This window comes from Entelurus aequoreus, linkage group LG23 (genome assembly GCF_033978785.1).
Source record: "Entelurus aequoreus isolate RoL-2023_Sb linkage group LG23, RoL_Eaeq_v1.1, whole genome shotgun sequence".
Classification (NCBI taxonomy): Eukaryota; Metazoa; Chordata; class Actinopteri; order Syngnathiformes; family Syngnathidae; genus Entelurus; species Entelurus aequoreus.
The window spans coordinates 20,753,560-20,775,665 of NC_084753.1; the positions used below are offsets into that span (position 1 = coordinate 20,753,560).

General features: G+C 38.5%; 1 protein-coding gene across 1 annotated transcript in view; it reads left to right on the forward strand.

Moving 5' to 3' along the window:
• Window positions 1–22,106, forward strand: part of rngtt (RNA guanylyltransferase and 5'-phosphatase) — a 266,774-nt gene that overhangs the window by 65,290 nt on the left and 179,378 nt on the right. The window contains exon 9 of the mRNA XM_062034453.1: window positions 15,792–15,927. Coding sequence (XP_061890437.1) covers window positions 15,792–15,927 — 136 coding nt within the window. The remainder of the gene's footprint in view (window positions 1–15,791; window positions 15,928–22,106) is intronic.

Genomic DNA, 22,106 nt, shown 5'->3' on the forward strand with positions numbered 1-22,106 from the left:
TCGCAAGTACAAAATAATTGACGAAGCAAGTTTTAATTGTGATGAGACTGGACTTTTCTGGAAAAATATGCCAAAGCAGAATTATTTCACAGCGGAGAGAAGAGAAGAGCTACTCTTGTTTAGATGCGTGTCTTTCTTGACACGCACACACGTCCCCTCACCCCTGACCCCTGTTTTCCCTCTGTCTATGCTCCTTTCTAGTCAGCTCCTCCTTTCCCCATGTTAATGTGCAGTATTTGGATTTGACTTTTTAAGTGTTTATTATTGGAGCAATATGGTTGTTGAAGTTAAGGATTTTTGCGATTTCTGATCGTTTGTTAGGGCACCATAGTGACTTCTGTGTCTGTGAGCGTCTTGACAAAGCAATGCGTACAGAACAGTTGAGCTTGTTGTTTTTGATAAACAGTACTGTATAATACTTTATATTGTTTTCAAAGTTTACAAACCTTCACTAAAGCGTTGACTTTTGTCTCGGCTGGAACCCATTATTCCAATTTACATTGTTTCTTATGAAGAATTTGCTTCACTATACAAACTTCTAAATTTAAGAACCCCGGTCAAGAACCAATTAAGTTCGTAAATCGAGGTTCCACTGTATATATATAAGAGATAGTCTTACATTAAAGTAAACAAAACAAAGATCTCATTTGTGACTTTTTTCACCTCAAAAAATGGCTAAACCACTGTTTGAGATCTTCTCTGGTGCAACACCATGAGGACATCAAACTTGACTAAAGAGAGGAAGTAAATAACAGTTTCTGTATGTGAACCTGCAAAAGGTGAGTAAGACAGCTCTCCTAATTTTTCAAGAGGAGAGCTTCACCTCCGCGGTGAAGCGGTCCGTTCTGGCCCCTGAGCCCTGGCCAATTTCCGGTGATCAGGCCCAACGGGGCAGACGGTGAGATTTAGCCAGCCACAGACCTTTAATCCCACGGCGAGCTCCTTGTGTAACAGTAGCGCGTCTTGGTGAACCTCAATCATGTCCCCATGTAGAAACATGCTTCTAACTCTATTAGTAAAATATTCTTCTTGTTTACAGACATATTTTATATAACGAGATGTGGGAGGCCAAAACACGTTTAATGGTTTTAAAGACATTTCGTAACATAAGGAGACAGCGACCGCTCTGAGGAAGTCTGAAGTGACAACTAAAACTAAGATTTATCTATCACTCGCTAAAATACATTTCTCTTCACACACTAATTGCATTGTAATATTTAAAGACGACATGATGAATGCAATCAATTCATCCTAGCAACACACCTTCTGTACACAGGGCCCCTGGAGGTATTTACTCGCTTCTCTCCCACGGAGATGGGAGGGAATATTAATATTAGACAATTCGACTGCGAGGTTGATAGTCGGATCAGACTCCTCCGAAACAAATCGTCGAATCACTGACTATTTAAAAACAGCTTTCTAGTAAAAAGTGCCAACATTGTAACATGCTAAAAGTTACCACCAGGAATCAGAATAATAAATACTTTATTTATCCCCAGGGTGAATCCGGGATTGTAAATGTACTGTAGCTGTTTTGTTTTGTTGGGGCACAAACCTTTTCACACTTGGGAAAATGTATTCTGTACTGTGGAGAAATTGGCAAATGTTGAGATGAGATCTTTTTGTGCTCGTGAAATGAATTTGTGGTTGGGGTTTAGCTTTTTCAGTCATCTTGGCTTGTCTTTTGTCTTCTTTGTCTTGGCTTTCTATTTTCTCATATGTTTTTTCCCTAAAGCTGTTTCATTCCGATGTGAATGTTATTAGGACACAAGTCAGAGATGCTTTTGGGTAAGTTGGGTGAAATATCACGACATGTCATTAACTTACAAATTCCAGGTTTCTCTGTTCATTTAACTCATGGGAGATTTTAGTTTTCTTTCTCTTCATTTTCGATCTAGAGACTTGAATGTTTTTTCAGACATTTTTGCCCCAAATTAGTAACAGAACCAATAGCACAAGATGTGGTTTGATAAAATTTGAAATAATGTTCAAGGTCACATATTCACATCTTCAATTTTCCTTTGCTTGTGTTTCCATTGGAAAAAATCGTAACTTTTGCAAAACCACCATTGTGCTGGGATTTCAACCACAGTCCTTCAGTACCAAAAATGTGGGGCAAAAGACACTTTAGTTTATGTATTCATATCATTATTGGTATTTTAATTGCCAATAGAACACAACCCCTATTTTGACCGGATTCTAAACCCAATCTGAAAATTTGATCTGAACTAGACGGCTTGGCAGAAACTTGACTTAGGAGAGCTGTGCTGCACACTTATGTACTGCTAATGATGTGCAAAACTGCAAGATTTGATCATAGTCCTCCCATGGTGCTCATCTGCCATCAGACTTAAACAGGGGAAGACGGCACCGTGGCCGTCTGTGCCTCATTATAGATTAAGTGCGGATGGGGTACAGCTCAAGGATGTGAATAAATCCAGGGAGGGGAACAAATTCTTGTGAATAAACAGTTTTACGATTTTGTAAAATTATGTTGTCTCCCTTTTTAAGAAATAGCTATGGGTATGGTAAAACCATAATAAAGAGAAGGACACCTGGGAGTAAGAAGGCATTAATGATAACCCACTATGCTATTCTGAACATACCTGACAGCAATAGCTCTGACTAAAAGCCCCAATTAGACAAAAGAGGAGCTACCGGTACTGTCTTTTTTTAAAATCATAATTGGAATTAAATACATAAATAGTATTAAATGTGTCATTAATTTTTCAATGACAAATGACATTTAATCATTTATTTGTATCATGATTTAACGTACCAGTAGAGTGGAAAAACAAGTGGACTTCATATCATTAATTGTGTTTCATTGTATCCATTAAACCTTATCCAATTGTATTTACAATCCGCAAAGTATGTAAAAATACCATCAAAACATCACAAAATGCCACAGATTCAAATATTTTAAATATTCCGCTCTGAACGTCTTTGGTAATTCCCGTAGATTGACGTTCCTGGAGTAACACTTTTGCACTATGACCATAGTATCAGATTAGTCACACTGAAAATACGCACAAATTAGAGACAGGTGTGCTGTTTATTATTCACAATCCTTATCTAAGAAATTAACACGTTTTTGGTTCTTTTATGCATTCTAAGTCGTAAATAAATCAATAAACAAAAGTCTGCTAACAATGGAGGCTCTCTTTTTCGCCCAAAAAACCCTCTAAATAACCATCCAAAACCCCTCCAACAATATTCTGTATACATAGCGTTACCTGAATATTAACCAAATATTAGCGATGTTGTTATTATAAGTGATAACGCAGACAAACTATTTTTTAGCGGCAGATTAATAACACACCGCTAAATAGCTTTCTGCTGCTTTACTGTGAGCTGGCCACGATGTCCTGCATCTGCATCATTGCGTCTCGACTTATTCTACAAACCCTGTTTCCATATGAGTTGGGAAATCGTGTTAGATGTAAATATAAACGGAATACAATGATTTGCAAATAATTTTCAACCCATATTCAGTTGAATATGCTACAAAGACAACATATTTGATGTTCAAACTGATAAACATTTTTTTTTTTTTGCAAATAATCATTAACTTTAGAATTTGATGCCAGCAACACGTGACAAAGAAGTTGGGAAAGGTGGCAATAAATACTGATAAAGTTGAGGAATGCTCATCAAACACTTATTTGGAACATCCCACAGGTGGACAGGCAAATTGGGAACAGGTGGGTGCCATGATTGGGTATAAAAGTAGATTCCATGAAATGCTCAGTCATTCACAAACAAGGATGGGGCGAGCCTCACCACTTTGTCAACAAATGCGTGAGCAAATTGTTGAACAGTTTAAGAAAAACCTTTCTCAACCAGCTATTGCAAGGAATTTAGGGATTTCACCATCTACGGTCCGTAATATCATCAAAGGGTTCAGAGAATCTGGAGAAATCACTGCACGTAAGCAGCTAAGCCCGTGACCTTCGATCCCTCAGGCTGTACTGCATCAACAAGCGACATCAGTGTGTAAAGGATATCACCACATGGGCTCAGGAACACTTCAGAAACCCACTGTCAGTAACTACAGTTGGTCGCTACATCTGTAAGTGCAAGTTAAAACTCCTATGCAAGGCGAAAACCGTTTATCAACAACACCCAGAAACGCCGTCGGCTTCGCTGGGCCTGAGCTCATCTAAGATGGACTGATACAAAGTGGAAAAGTGGAAAAGTGTTCTGTGGTCTGACGAGTCCACATTTCAAATTGTTTTTGGAAACTGTGGACGTCGTGTCCTCCGGACCAAAGAGGAAAAGAACCATCCGGATTGTTATAGGCGCAAAGTTGAAAAGCCAGCATCTGTGATGGTATGGGGGTGTATTAGTGCCCAAGACATTGGTAACTTACACATCTGTGAAGGCGCCATTAATGCTGAAAGGTACATACAGGTTTTGGAGCAACATATGTTGCCATCAAAGCAACGTTACCATGGACGCCCCTGCTTATTTCAGCAAGACAATTTCAAGCCACGTGTTACATCAACGTGGCTTCATAGTAAAAGAGTGCAGGTACTAGACTGGCCTGCATGTAGTCCAGACCTGTCTCCCATTGAAAATGTGTGGCGCATTATGAAGCCTAAAATACCACAACGGAGACCCCGGACTGTTGAACATCTTAAGCTGTACATCAAGCAAGAATGGGAAAGAATTCCACCTGAGAAGCTTAAAAAATGTGTCTCCTCAGTTCCCAAACGTTTACTGAGTGTTGTTAAAAGGAAAGGCCATGTAACACAGTGGTGAACATGCCCTTTCCCAACTACTTTGGCACGTGTCGCAGCCATGAAATTCTAAGTTAATTATTATTTGCAAAAAAAAAATAAAGTTTATGAGTTTGAACATCAAGTATCTTGTCTTTGTAGTGCATTCAATTGAATATGGATTGAAAAGGATTTGCAAATCATTGTATTCCGTTTATATTTACATCTAACACAATTTCCCAACTCATATGGAAACGGGGTTTGTAGATTACAAATCATGCCTCTCATCTGGATAATAGGAGGATTTAGCCATACATCTAGAAGTTGTTCATTTGTAACATTGAATTCAATTTAACCGAAGACAGTGTCTGGAGGGAGACTTTTCTTTGTTAACCCTTCGTGTGCATCATAATTAATTTTTTATATATACGGGAAAATATGAACATGCTATCAGTCGTCATTACAGTGAGAGCAGACATCGTACAGTAAGCTATCGTTTTATTATGTTTGTAGTTTGTATTTCTTGTCTAGCACTTAGCAATACTGCCGCCAAAGTCAGTGGGGAGATCCTTACACATGATTTTTACCGGACTATTCCACTTGCAATGATTGGATTAGATCTGTGTTAGCCCCGCCTGCTAACTTTGACACATAGGTTCATGAATTAATTGTATCTGTCAAACTCACCCGCAAAAGTCAGAACACAAAGTTAATCCAATCATTGCTTTGGTTCCGTAGCCTAGAGCTGCGGAAGTCTTAAGGTAGCTAAGGAGGATATACCCCTACTTTTTCAAGATACTTTTTCGGTAGATGATTTGGACCTTTCAGAGTCTATGGAAGCAAGACCTCCTGATCCAGAGCATGTAGAAGATAGAGTAGAAGAATTGATTGAAGTTGTTGGAGTTAATTCCCCACTTACAGACCAAGATATCAGCCAGTACTTCTCCTCTGTTCTGGTCCAAGAGTTCAACAGACAAGGAGGTGCCAGGTAACAGATCAGGTGTTTGCCCAGCCCACTGACTTTGACGGCTGAGTTTGAGAGATTAAATACATTCATAAAGCGTTGATGAGGACTACACGGGACAAGATTAAATGAATAAATCAATCTTTAAATAATTACTTAAATGTGTCATTAAAGGCCTACTGAAATGATTTTTATTTATTTAAACGGGGATAGCAGATCCATTCTATGTGTCATACTTGATCATTTTGCGATATTGCCATATTTTTGCTGAAATGATTTAGTAGAGAACATTGACGATAAAGTTCGCAACTTTTGGTCGCTGAAAAAAAAAGCCTTGCCTGTACCGGAAGTAGCGTGACGTCGCAGGTTGAAAGGCTCCTCACATTTCCCCATTGTTTACACCAGCAGCGAGAGCGATTCGGACCGAGAAAGCGACGATTACCCCATTAATTTGAGCCAGGATGAAAGATTTGTGGATGAGGAACGTGAGAGTGAAGGACTAGAGTGCAGTGCAGGACGTATCTTTTTTCGCTCTGACCGTAACTTAGGTAAAAGGGCTCATTGGATTCCACACTTTCTCCTTTTTCTATTGTGGATCACGGATTTGTATTTTAAACCACCTCGGATACTATATCCTCTTGAAAATGAGAGTCGAGAACGCAAAATGGACATTCACAGTGACTTTTATCTCCACGACAATACATCGGCGAAGCACTTTAGCTACGGAGCTAACGTGATAGCATCGGGCTTAACTGCAGATAGAAACAAAATAAATAAACCCCTGACTGGAAGGATAGACAGAAAATCAACAATACTATTAAACCATGGACATGTAACTACACGGTTAATGCTTTCCAGCCTGGCGAAGCTTAACAGTGCTGTTGCTAACGACGCCATTGAAGCTAACTTAGCAACGGGATCTCACAGAGCTATGCTAAAACATTAGCTATCCACCTACGCCAGCCAGCCCTCATCTGCTCATCAACACCCGTGCTCACCTGCGTTCCAGCGATCGACGGAGCGACGAAGGACTTCACCCGATCATAGATGCGGTCGGCGGCTAGCGTCGGATAGCGCGTCTGCTATCCAAGTCAAAGTCCTCCTGGTTGTGTTGCTGCAGCCAGCCGCTAATACACCGATCCCACCTAAAGCTTTCTTCTTTGCAGTCTTCATTGTTCATTAAACAAATTGCAAAAGATTCACCAACACAGATGTCCAGAATACTGTGGAATTTTGCGATGAAAACCAAGCTTTTTGTATTGGATACAATGTGTCCGAATACTTCCGTTTCAACGATTGACGTCACGCGCATACGTCATCATACCTAGACGTTTTCAACCGGAAGTTTAGCGGGAAATTTAAAATTGCACTTTATAAGTTAACCGTATTGGCATGTGTTGCAATGTTAAGATTTCATCATTGATATACAAACTATCAGACTGCGTGGTCGGTAGTAGTGGGTTTCAGTAGGCCTTTAAGTGGCTTATAGGGCACATACAAATGACTGTGTTTATAATTTCCGAAAAAAAGAAATGTTTAAACAAAAAACAAACGTGAGAACGAGTGCAAAGCAGCATTGTGTGTCTTTACTTGGGATGGAATAAGTTGGACCAAAAGCTAAAATATTGTTAAAATTTATAATTCAACTTAAACTAACTTGAAAAAAATCAATTATAACAACATTTGTTGAGAAAGAATGCTAGGGATGTAAAATGAATATGATGGAGCTTTTTCATAATTTTTTGGTGATTAACGGAAAAAAACAAAAACAATTACAACTGCATGTATAAGACATTGGTAGTTTTTTCTGTTTTGTTTTGTAAATACACTGGAATAGGTGTGATCAGCTTTAGCGTCTGCCTATTCCATTTCAGATTATATGTATAAATAATGTATTCTCCCTAAATTTAAAATGTTTATTTGTCTGAAAAAAATGAAACTTGAACTCAGTAGTCCATTTTCGAGATTTAAAATACCATGCTTCACTATTTGTCAATATCAATCAATCAATCAATCAATGTTTATTTATATAGCCCTAAATCACACTGTTTTAACATTTGTTGTTGATGCTTTGATCACGTTTCTACACCCACCTTAAGTACCTTTTTAAAAGAAAAGAAAATAAATACAATAAAACATCAGGCTAAAGCTTTTGGCCAAGACCGCATTGATTATTTACCCTCCCACCTTTTTTTGTTTCTCTCTCCTATTTCCAGAAGAGTTGTGGACAGCCCCGTTTGATATCTCAGAGTCATGATTCGTATGGCTGTTACCTCTATAAGCATTCCAATCAATAAAAAGCCCTGCCATCTGAAGACATATTTGTACCTTGGAGGCCTTTGAGCTATCCTAGGTCAAATGAGCCATATAATTCCTTGGCGTCTTCTGGGTTCACACACATTGAAACGCCTCCAAACGGGTGCACCCGGGAGGCACAGTCATCCCATGCCTTGAGCATTTTAAGTCGACTGCTTTGTGATGGAGCAGCAACTCTATCCCAACTTGCCCCATGAATAACACACACAGCTTTGTTGAGCCACAATTTTTTGCAGCAATTCCATTAAAAAGTCACTTTATTTTTGAATATATTTTTATTGTATAAACTTTTTTTTATTGTAGCCTCAGAATTAATGTACCGGTACACTTTTGGTTCAGTACTCTGGTGCATTTTGCTTAGTGTTTACCGTGTCATTGGTCCATCTAGCGAGCATGTTTAAACTCAAGTGAATGGAGTGTACTTGTAAACAGACCAAGACCCATCTCTCAAGTGTTCTTGTCCTACTTGTTTGGTGGACACCGGGTTTCGGATTATTTTGTTCCCACTTGAGCTAACAAACTGTACTAGCAAACGCAACAGAATTTGTTTTCCTGTTCCTGAACGATGTCATCATTGTACATAAAATGACTTGGTTTCGCTTAAGTTTTTTTGACAGAGGATTTTTGACAATTTATTTATGCAAATATTTGACTTCCAGGAGAGCAATGATTGTAGGTAATATTTGACACAAAATGAGTAAGCAGACTAATGGAGGAGATTACTAATGATTACTATGTTGAGCTAGGATCATTCCTGCCTTTACACAGAATGTTACATCTCAGAGATATGACAATAAACATGGCAAGAAGGACATGGCAGAAAGAACAATAATGTTGGTTCACAGCACACTTGTATTCTGTCGTCACAGTGAGAAGAACTGATGGTTGTCAGACTAGACCAGGGGTCGGCAACCTTTACCACTCAAAGAGCCATTTTGACAAGTTTCACAAATTAAAGAAAACAATGGGAGCCACAAAACTCTTGAAAATTTAGAATGAAATAACACTGCATCCAAAGCTTTTTTTGCTTTGTGCTATGTTTTAACCAGGGGTCTCAGACACACGCCCCGGCCCGCACCTTAATATGAAAATGTAATGTTAGTGCGGCCCGCGAGTTTTAAACGAATGGCGCTTGATAGCGTCAAGCTTGCCAACCCTCCCAATTTTTCCGGGAGATTCCCGAATATCTGGGCGTGATGGCACTGCTTTTAACGCCCTCTACAGTCTGCTCAATCAGCGTACCTGCTTGGTTACATGTTGAATGCAGCTTCAGCTTGCACATGTAAGTGACAGCAAGGCATGCTTACTCAACAGCCACACAGCTTACACTGACGGTGGACGTATAAAACAACTTTAACACTGTTACGTTACAAATATGCGCCACACTAACCACACCAAAAAAGAATGACAAACACATTTCTGGAGAACATCCGCACTGTAACACAACATAAACACAACAAAACAAATACCCAGAATCCCATGCAGCCCTAACTCTTCCGGTCTACATTATACACCCCCGCTACCACCAAACCCCGCCCACCTCAACCTACGCACGGAGGGGGGTGGGGAGGTTGGGAGGGGGGGGGGGGGGGTTTGGTGGTAGCGGGGGTGTATAATGTAGACTGGAAGAGTTAGGGTTGCATGGGATTCTGGGTATTTGTTGTGTTGTGTTTATGTTGTGTTACGTGCAGAGGTTCTCCAGAAATGTGTTTGTCATTCTTTTTTGGTGTGGGTTCACAGTGTGGCGCATATTTGTAACCTAACAGTGTTAAAGTTGTTTTATACAGCCACCGTCAGTGTAAGCTGTGTGGCTGTTGACCAAGTATGCCTTGCTGTCTCCTACGTGTGCAAGTAAAAGCTACGTACAACATGTGGCTGGGCTGGCACGCTGTTTGTACAGGCTATAGAGGACAATAAATGCAGTTCCATTAAGGCACACCCTTAATTTAGTTGTTAGGGTGAAAATTGGAGAATATTTGCCCCGGGAGATTTCTAGGAGAGGCACTGGAAGGGTTGGCAAGTATGCAACTGAGCCGCTTCAGAGTGGTCAAAGAGCCGCATGCGGCTCCGGAGCCGCGGGTTGCCGACCACTGGACTAGACTGATGGGTCCCCAAAACTGGACATGAGGCAGTGGTCATGTTAGGTCTTTATCATATATGGCACAGTCTTCATATGACTTCGAGAGGTGTATTCTTACTCTACCATATGGAGTGGCGTCAGCATTTGCACTATCCATAGTGACATTATACATTTCTATGTAACTGAAGTAGGTTGTTTACTTCTACAGTCATGTAATATTGACCATGACACATACTGTATATGGCTAGACTCCAGACATAGGAGTCAATATCGACAGCCACCTGTTTAGCTATGCTATATATACAGTTGTGGTCAAAAGTTTACATACACTTGTAAAGAACATAATGTCATGGCTGTCTTGAGTTTCCAATAATTTCTACAACTCTTATTTTTTTGTGATAGTGATTGGAGCACATACATGTTGGTCACAAAAAAGCATTCATGAAGTTTGTTTTTTTTATGAATTTATTATGGGTCTACTGAAAATGTGACCAAATCTGCTGGGTCGAAATTATTGGAAAACTCAAGACAGCCATGACATTGTTCTTTACAAGTGTATGTAAACTTTTGACCACAACTGTATATGTAGTGCATGCAGAACCAAATACTTTGTCATCTTGTACTTGTCTTGATGATGACCTGAGCTCATAGTAAAGTGTTTGCCAGGGTTCCCACCATATTGTAGTCTGTATTTCTGTGACTCATTTCCTTGTGTCCATAAAACCAATACTTTCACATAGCAAATATTCTAGTTTGATCAACCAAACATTTATTAAATGGTCAATGGTAAATGGTCCGTATTTATATAGCGCTTTACTATACCTGGAATGATACCCAAAGCACTTTACATTATACGTCACATTCCCCTATTCACACAAACATTCACACACCGATGGCGTAAGCTGCCATGCAAAACGCTAACTGCGAACCATAAGGAGCAGTCAGGGGTTCAGTGTATTAAAGCCAAATACGTATATTTAAAAAATGCATACTTTTCTATACTATTTGTCCACAGGTGTTTGTCAGTTTTAGTAAAACTCCAATCAGACTGGAGATTTTAAACAACTCCGGTTTCAGCGTTTGTGCGTGGCTGTATAAAACTAATATTTTTGGTTTGTGCCATGAGAAGTAGACACGTTGGATAATAATTTTTCGTCTTAGTTTAAATCAAAATGTACGATTTTCTCCTGACTAAAATATGATGATAACTAATTAAATCTAATGCAGGTTGACTAAGACCATGACAAAATCAACTAAAAGTTTAGCCAAAGAATAAATATGAGACAAAAATGTTGACAGAAACGTTAGTGTGGACATGGCCTTACGATCATCTGCTGTGATATTCTACACAGGCTAATCCTTGGCACCCTATCACTAACCAGCTGGTATTGACAGGATATTTATCACATCATATCCGTCTGTGCACATGATAACAAATCACAGCAGGTATTAGGGATACATATCCTCACTGGGGGATATCATCTAAAATCTGTCTCTTGTCAGTTGACCTTGTTTTCCAAAGGCAGTGCATTCTGCATACACCCGACTTGGAATGCATTTAAAGCGCCCCAACATGAATCCCTTTATATGTTCAAGTAGTAAAGTAATTAGTCCCTATTTTGGAGTGCATTAATTACACTACTTAACCTTTAAAAATGGCTTCTCGTTATGCTCAACAGTTAATCCTGCTTTATGTACTGCTTGGAATGTTTTTTTTTTGTTAAAGAACAGCAGGCTGTCCCTGAATGCTAATTGGGTTTGTAAGATGTGTGCAATGGAGCCACCGTGTTATTTAACGTTGCCACAGTCAAGTCAGGTCTGCTGTGAGTGACACACTCTAAGGACTTTGCAAAGGCAAGTCAATTGGAGTCTAATTAGTAGGGGAACAACCAGAATACACAACGATTCAACAAATGAGTCAAATCAGTGACACGCAAGATGAAATACAAAATCGTTTTAGCCTGGTCTTGTAATGTTTTGCCAAATCTTTGAGTTCTTTAGTCTTAAAATCAAATTCGGAGTTGTTCGGCTGCTAATATTTGAGTGTGCTCTGTATATGGATTCAAATCCATGAATTGCAACGTTTGCTGCTCTTTTTTAGGTTTTTAATGGGACATTTGGTTCTAAGGAAGAGCGTACTGTGACAACTACGCAACTTAAGTAAGGAGGGATTTCTTGTTGTTTTGCTTTTATCAGACATGATGAAAGCCTTTTTTCCCCTTCACCTTTATTTGATCTTAATGGTGAAGGCAGCAATTTTCACAGAAACTGCAAAAACCATTAAATAAGTGGGCTCTATAAAAAACAGTAGCCATTTTACAGGGCTATGCAGGTTAGACACAAGTATAATTGTTCTGTTTGTATGTCACAGCTATTTCATTAAGCCAACTTCCACAACAGCAGGTTGCTGTCCGACAAAATTGAAACGGTCTTGTAATTAATGTTAACACCTGTGTTTGCTGGGTAATGCAATTTTAGATCACCACAGTAGTGCCTAAACTTACAAGCATAATTGGTTGTATAACTAAGCTTGCGACTCAACACACTTGTATCTCAAATCAGCGTTGCCCATTGAAATTAATTATAATTAATTTATTCTGATTTGCCTCCAAAAACACCACCGTTTTATGTTACCACATGTAACTTGATTATAAAAAAAACTAAACTTTTTAGATAAATATTGTTTGAAAAACAGTACAATAGAATGTACGTCAAACAACTGCAGTAGTTTTATGAAGTAATGTTTTTTTAATGAACCGCATTGACCTGGGAAAGACGACTCCTACTGTATCTGTCAAACACACCATCAGCAGCTTCTACATGTTTTCATGGATACATTTCTGCCAGTTAGATATTATTGTAGCGTCTTTAGCTGGTTTTAGACTCCTTCTGCTTCAGTATGGTATAGACTAACAGTGACACTCTAACTGCCCTGGTTAAACGGTCAGTCATGTTTTTGATTAATCCTTTCTTTAATTCAAATAATATCATCTGCTTCTTCTTGTCTGCACTGTTTTTCACAGTCACTTTCTTAGTTGCATTGGTTGGAAAACAAAGTTGTGTCAATCTCTCCCAGTTCTTCTTAAATAGTGGGGTGATACCAGGGCGAGGGGAGCCTGTGACCCCGGGGAACATGCTTTATCTGTATCATATATTCTCATTAATGGCTCTGCTGTTGAGATAGTCCGTGAATACAAGTATCTAGGCACAATTTTAGACAATAAATTGACCTGTGATGCCAACACTGACCATATTTGCAAGAATGCCAATAAGAGGCTGTTTTCTTGAGGAGACTGAGGGGCTTTCAGGTTGATAGGACGTTGATGAGGATGTTCTATTCATCTTGTATCAAGTCTATTTTAACTTATTCTATCACTTCCTGGTTTGGTAACCTCAGTGTGGCCAATAAAAACAGACTAGGTGGTATAATCAAGGTGTGCCAAAAGACCATAGGCACTACTTTGAACCCCCTGAACCAGATCTATCAGACCAGAGTCATCCAGAAGGCAAAGGCTATTCTGGTCAACCCTCAGCACCCTTTCTTCTCAGAGTTTAGAATCTTGCCCTCAGGATGTAGGTACGCCCCTAGTAATAGAAAGGCCAAAAACAACAGATACATAAGATCCTTTGTTCCCTCAGCTGTTGACTTTATAAATGAGCTTCTTAAACAAGCTTAGCTGCTATGCAGTCACTTTAGTGGGAAGCGACATGTGATGATTAGTTTTTATTGTATTACAAATGTTTTTATTTTTTTGCTCAATGCCTTCATGATGGTTTGTATGTTGTATGTATTTTATGTATTTGTACCTTGTTTTTACTGTTGTACCTAGTTTTTACTGTTGTACCTCATTTTTACTGTTGTACCTTGTTTTTTACTGTTGTACCTTGTTTTTACAGTTGAACCTTGTTTTTAATGACTACTGCTGCAAACCAAATTGCCCCTCGGGGACAATAAAGATTTTCTACTTCATAAAGCTGTAAATGGTCAATGGGTTATACTTGTATAGCGCTTTTCTATCTGTTTTTATACCTTCAAGGCACTCAAAGCGCTTTTACACTAACGTGCTTATTGTATCCATTATTCTGACTTCCCTAAAACAGTACAAATTGTTTAATTAATTTTTGATTTGTAGGTTAAAGTGTTTTATATATTCTGCTCCTGGGTTAATGTTGCTTTTTATAATAAAATTTGGTATTCTATGAGTTAATTTTTTCATATTCAAGTCGGTCAAAAAAATGTCATAGTTTTTATATATATATATATATATATATATATATATATATATATATATATATATATATATATATATATATATATATATATATATATATATATATATATATATATATATAGGGCAGCACGGTGGAACAGGGGTTAGTGCTACGGCTTCCTCCAAAGACATGCACCTGGGGATAGGTTGATTAGCAACACTAAATTGGCCCTAGTGTGTGAATGTGAGTGTGAATGTTGTCTGTCTATCTGTGTTGGCCCTGCGATGAGGTGGCGACTTGTCCAGGGTGTACCCCGCCTTCCGCCCGAATGCAGCTGAGATAGGCTCCAGCACCCCCCGCGACCCCAAACGGGACAAGCGGGATAAAATGGATGGATGGATGGATGGATGGATGGATGGATATATATATTTTTTAATATATGTATGGTATGTATATAGTGTGTGTGTCTATATATATATATATATACACTACCGTTCAAAAGTTTGGGGGTCACCCAAACAATTTTGTGGAATAGCCTTCATTTCTAAGAACAAGAATAGACTGTCGAGTTTCAGATGAAAGTTCTCTTTTTCTGGCCATTTTGAGCGTTTAATTGACCCCACAAATGTGATGCTCCAGAAACTCAATCTGCTCAAAGGAAGGTCAGTTTTGTAGCTTCTGTAACGAGCTAAACTGTTTTCAGATGTGTGAACATGATTGCACAAGGGTTTTCTAATCATCAATTAGCCTTCTGAGCCAATACATTGTACCATTAGAACACTGGAGTGATAGTTGCTGGAAATGGGCCTCTATACACCTATGTAGATATTGCACCAAAAACCAGACATTTGCAGCTAGAATAGTCATTTACCACATTAGCAATGTATAGAGTGTATTTCTTTAAAGTTAAGACTAGTTTAAAGTTATCTTCATTGAAAAGTACAGTGCTTTTCCTTCAAAAATAAGGACATTTCAATGTGACCCCAAACTGTTGAACGGTAGTGTATATAATATATATCCTTATTTTTTAATATCAGGCAAATTGATGCACTTTATTTCAATATTTTCTGTTCGACTACAATACAGTGTTAACAAAGTTATTTAAGTTGATCTATGTTTCTTTAATGTTAAAACAAGGATACAATGTTATGCAGAGGTGTACTTATAACAATTTCACAGACAAATATATTTATTTACAGTTGTAGGGGGGAGTGCAGAATATGTTCTTCTTCTTATGGGGGGTGTTACAGAAAATAATTAAGAGGCGCTAAGCTAATGCTAAATTTTTGCTTGCAACTGTTGTGTTGTGGCAGCAGCTGTTGTTGTAAGAAAGACATTGACCGAATCATCTCTATCCTCAAATGTATTATCGTTGAGTTGTTATTACGAACATCAGATTCGGTAGATTGTATTATTGTAATGGTTTTGAATGCATGGACTATTCAATACAACATCAGAGTACACATAGATCAGTTTGTTATTGTCTCTCCTACCACAGGTACATGATGCTGATCAATGGAAAAAATGAAGTATTCATGATTGACAGAGACAATACGGCCTTTCACATAGCCAATCTTGAGTTTCCTTTCTATAAAGATCCACGGGTTCATCTATCAAACACTCTGCTGGACGGGGTAAGTTGTTTTTCTCTTATGCTATGACAGTTCTGTTTCGTACAATGTCACAGTCCCTTCTGAAAACCCTACCAGTCTCTGCCTGGACTGTACATTCTTCGCCTTGCTACTCAGTCTTGCAGATAATTGATGTTGGATTCCAAACTTTTGGAAAGGCTGGTATGTTACAGTCTGACAATTGATCCCATTAAGTATAGCTGACAGGAAAGTCATCCTGCCATGTCGGGGGGGGAATAACTAATAAAATGTTTAATGGTTTTTCTGTTACTGTTTTCTTGAGTTCCTGAGGTGGCAGCACAGCCTCTGGTGGTACAGATGGGCTTGACAATTGTATTCTTGATCATATGGAATTTTACTGATCTAACATTCAAATCAACATTAGGTGATGTTACCTAGGCACTACGGTTGGGTGATACAGACGATTTATGATATAAATGTGGCCAATGATAAAGCTTTGATATATTATCGTTATATTGCGATAATGCATGTTGATGACTTATTCTTGCTGTGTACCGCACATTTTACAGCGACAAGCGAATTAACGCATCCAATGAAATTTTTCGTCCTTGCTAACTGGGTAGCAGCTAACGTTCTAAACGGTGCAAAGCGAATTTTAAGTCAGCAATCCTCGCTTTCATGGCAGCAAATAAACTGTGCTTCAGTCTCAGCTATCTTAGACTAAGACTAAATGCAGAGAAATCTAAGGTGATGTTATTCTCAAATGGCGAAACGATTGTTATTAAACACTCCAAAAATATTAACTGCCCATAAGGTTGAACTTGAAATGGTCACATCATTTATGTACGGTACCTGGGAATTGTTATTGATGAGAACTTGTCTTTTAAAAAATTGTCGCTAAACTCAAAATTAAATGGGGATTTTTCTTTAGAAACAAGTCCTGTTTTAGTTAGGAAACGCTTGATCCTGACCACTTTATGCCTTTGCTAGATTATGGAGACTTGCTTTTTATGAGTGAAACCAACACTTATTTGAAAAAAATGGATACTGTATATTATTGCGCCTTACGTTTTATTACTGGTTGTGGCAACTTTGTCCACCATTGCACTTTATATGCAAAGGCAAACTGTTCATCTTTATCAGTATGCTGATGTTCTCAATGGTTGTGTTTTATATATGAATCACTTCTTGGTCTGGTTCCCCCTTATTTGTGTTATTTTATGTGTGTAGATTCCAGTCGCTACAGCTTAAGGTCACAGGACCCACTTTGCATGTTTGTTCCTTGAGCCAACACAAATCTTGGGGAAACAAAGCTTTCAGATACGCTGCTCCGTGGTCATAGAATAACTTACCTGAGCTGATCACTTTGGGGGAATTTCAGGCCATTTAAGTTATTGAGAAACTATTTATTTTAGGCATTATACTGGTTTATAAGTTGTTTTTACTGAAACATTTTATACACTGTTTCCCCCAAGCACATATTTTTATGTTAATATACAGTATGTATGTTATTTATTTTTTAATTGTGGTGTGTTACTGCTGCTGTTTTTGTTGTTTTTATATGTATTTATGTAACTTTGTGTTGCCGCTCTCATGGCCAGGTCACTCTTGGGAAAGAGATTTTAATCTCAATGAGTTTTTCCTGGTTAAATAAAGGATATGTTTTGATTGATTGATTGTTTTTTGCAAGTTACAAGTATCATCACTGGAGAATGAGGAATGGCTTAACATGCTACATTGCCCACCGTAGGATGGTATGCTAACAACTAACCTTTAAGATAGGGCTTTTGAATGTAAACAGTGGTGGGCGGATTGATACATATGTATAGTCAGTATATGACTATGTATACTTTTTATAAAAAATGTATATACATTTTAATATCGCTCAAAACTAAAGTATTCAAGTATAACAATTTGACGGCTTAATATATTTTAACAGAAGTGTAAAAAGAAGTGAAGTGAAGTGAAGTGAATTACATTTATATAGCGCTTTTTCTCAAGTGACTCAAAGCGCTTTACATTGTGAAACCCAATATCTAAGTTACATTTAAACCAGTGTGGGTGGCACTGGGAGCAGGTGGGTAAAGTGTCTTGCCCAAGGACACAACGGCAGTGACTAGGATGGCGGAAGCGGGGATCGAACCTGCAACCCTCAAGTTGCTGGCACGGCCGCTCTACCAACCGAGCTATACCGTCCCCGTTACAACAAAAAAGTTGCCAGATATTAACTGTAAATTAGCAAATAAATTAGTAATAGTTTTGCGAAAATAATAAAACTGGAAATTATGCAATATATTACATAATACATCAGAAGCTAATTTAGGAGTTTTTGCAACCTGTTTCTGAATGGTATTTTATTATTTACATACCCAATCATATATGGTGATGTATATTGTTATCACAGGAGCCTGCAATATTTATTGCAATATTGATTTTAGGCCATATCGCCAATCTCTAGTAGACACTACGGCTTGAAGCAATGACGACGTAAATGTTTTCATCCAGCTAGTTTGTGCCATTTGCTTTTTTGTGGTAGCATCTTATGCTACTTATTGTCCTCGGACCATTTGAGCTGTATAATAACTAAGGTAATATATGACAACTGCGCAAAATGATGGCAAAGATTTATGTCAAAAACAGAATCCTTAGGGCGTCGAAAACTGAGGTACCACTCTATATCCAAGTTTCATTACATTGGAACCTCAATTTACAAACTCAATTGGTTCTTGAACATGGTTCATTAATCAAAGTTTGTATAATGAAGCATGGTTCCCCATTAAGAAACAAAGTAAACATGATTAATTGGTTCGAGCCTCGACAAAAGTCCTTATTTTAATAAACAATACACACTTTGAAGACACTCAGATGTGTATACAAACCCTGAAACCAGTGAAGTTGGCACGTTGTGTAAATCGTAAATAAAACCAAAATACAATGATTTGCTAATCTTTTTCAACCTATATTCAATTGAATAGACTGCAACGACAAGATACTTAACGTTCAAACTTGAAAACTCTAGCTCATTTGGAATTTGATGCCTGCAACATGTTTCTAAAAAGCTGGCACGAGTGGAAAAAAAGACTAAGAAAGGTAAGGATTGCTCATCAAACACTTATTTGGAACATCCCACTGGTGAACAGGCTAAATGGGAACAGGTGGGTGCCATGATTGGGAATAAAAGCAACTTCCATGAAATGCTCAGTCATTCACAAACAAGGATGGGGCGAGGGTCACCACTTTGTGAACAAATGCGTGAGCAAATTGTCGAACAGTTTAAGAACTACATTTCTCAACGAACTATTGCAAGGAATTTAGGGATTTCACCATATATGTCCGTAATATCATCAAAAGGTTCAGAGAATCTGGAGAAATCACTGCATGTAAGCGATGATTTTACGGACCTTTGATCCCTCAGGCGGTACTGCATCAAAAAGCGACATCAGTGTGTAAAGGATATCACCACATGGGCTCAGGGACACTTCAGAAAACCACTGTCAGTAACTACAGTTGGTCACTACATCTGTAAGTGCAGCTAAGCCGGCAGCGTTTCTGGGTGTTGTTGATAAATGGCTTTCGCTGGGCCCGAGCTCATTTAAGATGGACTGATGCAAAGTGGAAAAGTGTTCTGTGGTCTGATGAGTCCATCCATCCATCCATTCTTTTTCTACCGCTTGTCCCTTTTTGGGGTCGTGGGGGGTGCTGGAGCCACATTTCCAAATTGTTTTTGGAAACTGTGGACATCGTGTCCTCCAGACCAAAGAGGAAAAGAACCATCTGGATTGTTATAGGCGCAAAGTTGAAAAGCCAGCATCTGTGATGGTAAGGGGGTGTATTAGAGCCCAAGGCATGGGTAATGTACACATCTGTGAAGGCACCATTAATGCTGAAAGGTACATACGGGTTTTGGAGCAACATATGTTGCCATCCAAGCAACGTTATCATGAACGCCCCTTTTTATTACAGCAAGACAATGCCAAGCCACGTGTTACAACAGCGTGGATTCATAGTAAAATAGTGCGGGTACTAGACTGGCCTGCCTGTAGTCCAGACCTGTCTCCTATTGAAAATGTGTGGCGCAATATGAAAGCTAAAATACCACAACGGAGACCCCGGGCTGTTGAGCAACTTAAGCTGTACATCAAGCAAGAATGGGAAAGAATTCCACCTGCAAAGCTTCAAAAATGTGTCTCCTCAGTTCCCACACGTTTACTGAGTGTTGTTAAAAGGAAAGGCAATGTAACACAGTGGTAAAAATGCCCCTGTACCAACTGTTTTGCAATGTGTTAGTGCCATTAAAGGCCTACTGAAATAATTTTTTTTTATTTAAACGGGGATAGCAGATCCATTCTATGTGTCATACTTGATCATTTCGCGATATTGCCAAGGATTTAGTAGAGAACAACGACGATAAAGATCGAAACTTTTGGTATCTGATAAAAAAGCCTTGCCCCTACCGGAAGTAGCGTGACGTAGTCAGTTGATAGCCTCCTCATATTTTCCTATTGTTTTCAATGCAGCTAGAGCGATTCGGACCAAGAAAGCGACGATTACCCCATTAATTTGAGCCAGGATAAAAGATTTGTGGATGAGGAACGTTAGAGTTAAGGACTAGAATGCAGTGCAAGACATATCTTTTTTCGCTCTGACCGTAACTTAGGTACACGCTGGCTCATTGGATTCCACACTCTCTCATTTTTCTATTGTGGATCACGGATTTGTATTTTAAACCACCTCGGATACTATATCCTCTTGAAAATGAGAGTCGAGAACGCAAAATGGACATTCACAGTGACTTTTATCTCCACGACAATACATAGACGAAACACTTTAGCTACGGAGCTAACGTGATAGCATCGTGCTTAACTGCATATAGAAACAAAATAAATAAATCCCTGACTGGAAGGATAGACAGAAGATCAACAATACTATTAAACCAGGGACATGTAAATACACGGTTAATGCTTTCCAGCCTGGCGAAGCTTAAAAATGCTGTTGCTAACGACGCCATTGAAGCTAACTTAGCTACAGAGCTAACGTGATAGCATCGTGCTTAACTGCATATAGAAACAAAATAAATAAATCCCTGACTGGAAGGATAGACAGAAGATCAACAATACTATTAAACCAGGGACATGTAAATACACGGTTAATGCTTTCCAGCTTGGCAAAGCTTAAAAATGCTGTTGCTAACGACGCCATTGAAGCTAACTTAGTATAATGGGACCTCACAGAGCTATGATAAAAACATTAGCGCTCCATCTACGCCAGCCAGCCCTCATCTGCTCATCAACACCCGTGCTCACCTGCATTCCAGCGATCGACGGAAGGACGAAGGACTTCACCAGGATCATCCGTGCGGTCGGTGGCTAGCGTCGGCTAGCGCGTCTGCTATCCGAGTTAAAGTCTTCCTGGTTGTGTTGCTGTAGTCCGCCGCTAATACACCGATCCCACCTACAACTTTCTTATTTGCAGTCTTCATTGTTCATTAAACAAATTGCAAAAGATTCACCAACACAGATGTCCAGAATACTGTGGAATTATGAGATGAAAACAGAGCTATTTTGTATTGGATTCAATGGGGTACCGATACTTCTGTTTCACTGGTTACGTCACACGCATACGTCATCATCCAAAGACGTTTTCAACCGGAAGTTTAGCAGGAAATTTAAAATTGCACTTTATAAGTTAACCCGGCCGTATTGGCATGTGTTGCAATGTTAAGATTTCATCATTGATATATAAACTATCAGACTGCGTGGTCGGTAGTAGTGGGTTTCAGTAGGCCTTTAAATTCTTAGTTAATGATTATTGGCAAAAAAAAATGTAAGTTTCTCAGTTCTAACATTAAATATCTTGTCTTTGCAGTCTATTCAATTGAATATAAGTTGAAAAGGATTTGCAAATCATTGTATTCTTTTTTTAGTTACGAATTACACAACGTGCCTACTTCACTGGTTTTGGGGTTGTGTATATATATATATATATAGTATATGTGTGTATGTATGTATGTATGTATGTATATATAGTATATGTGTGTATGTATGTATGTATGTATATATGTGTAAATATTATATTATATACTGTACACATACATAATAAATACATATATGTACAGTATATATATGTAAATATACAGTATATATATATATACACACTAGGGTGTTAAAACAATCTATTTTCGAATAAATCGCGATTTATTTGTAATGATTCTTAATCAATTA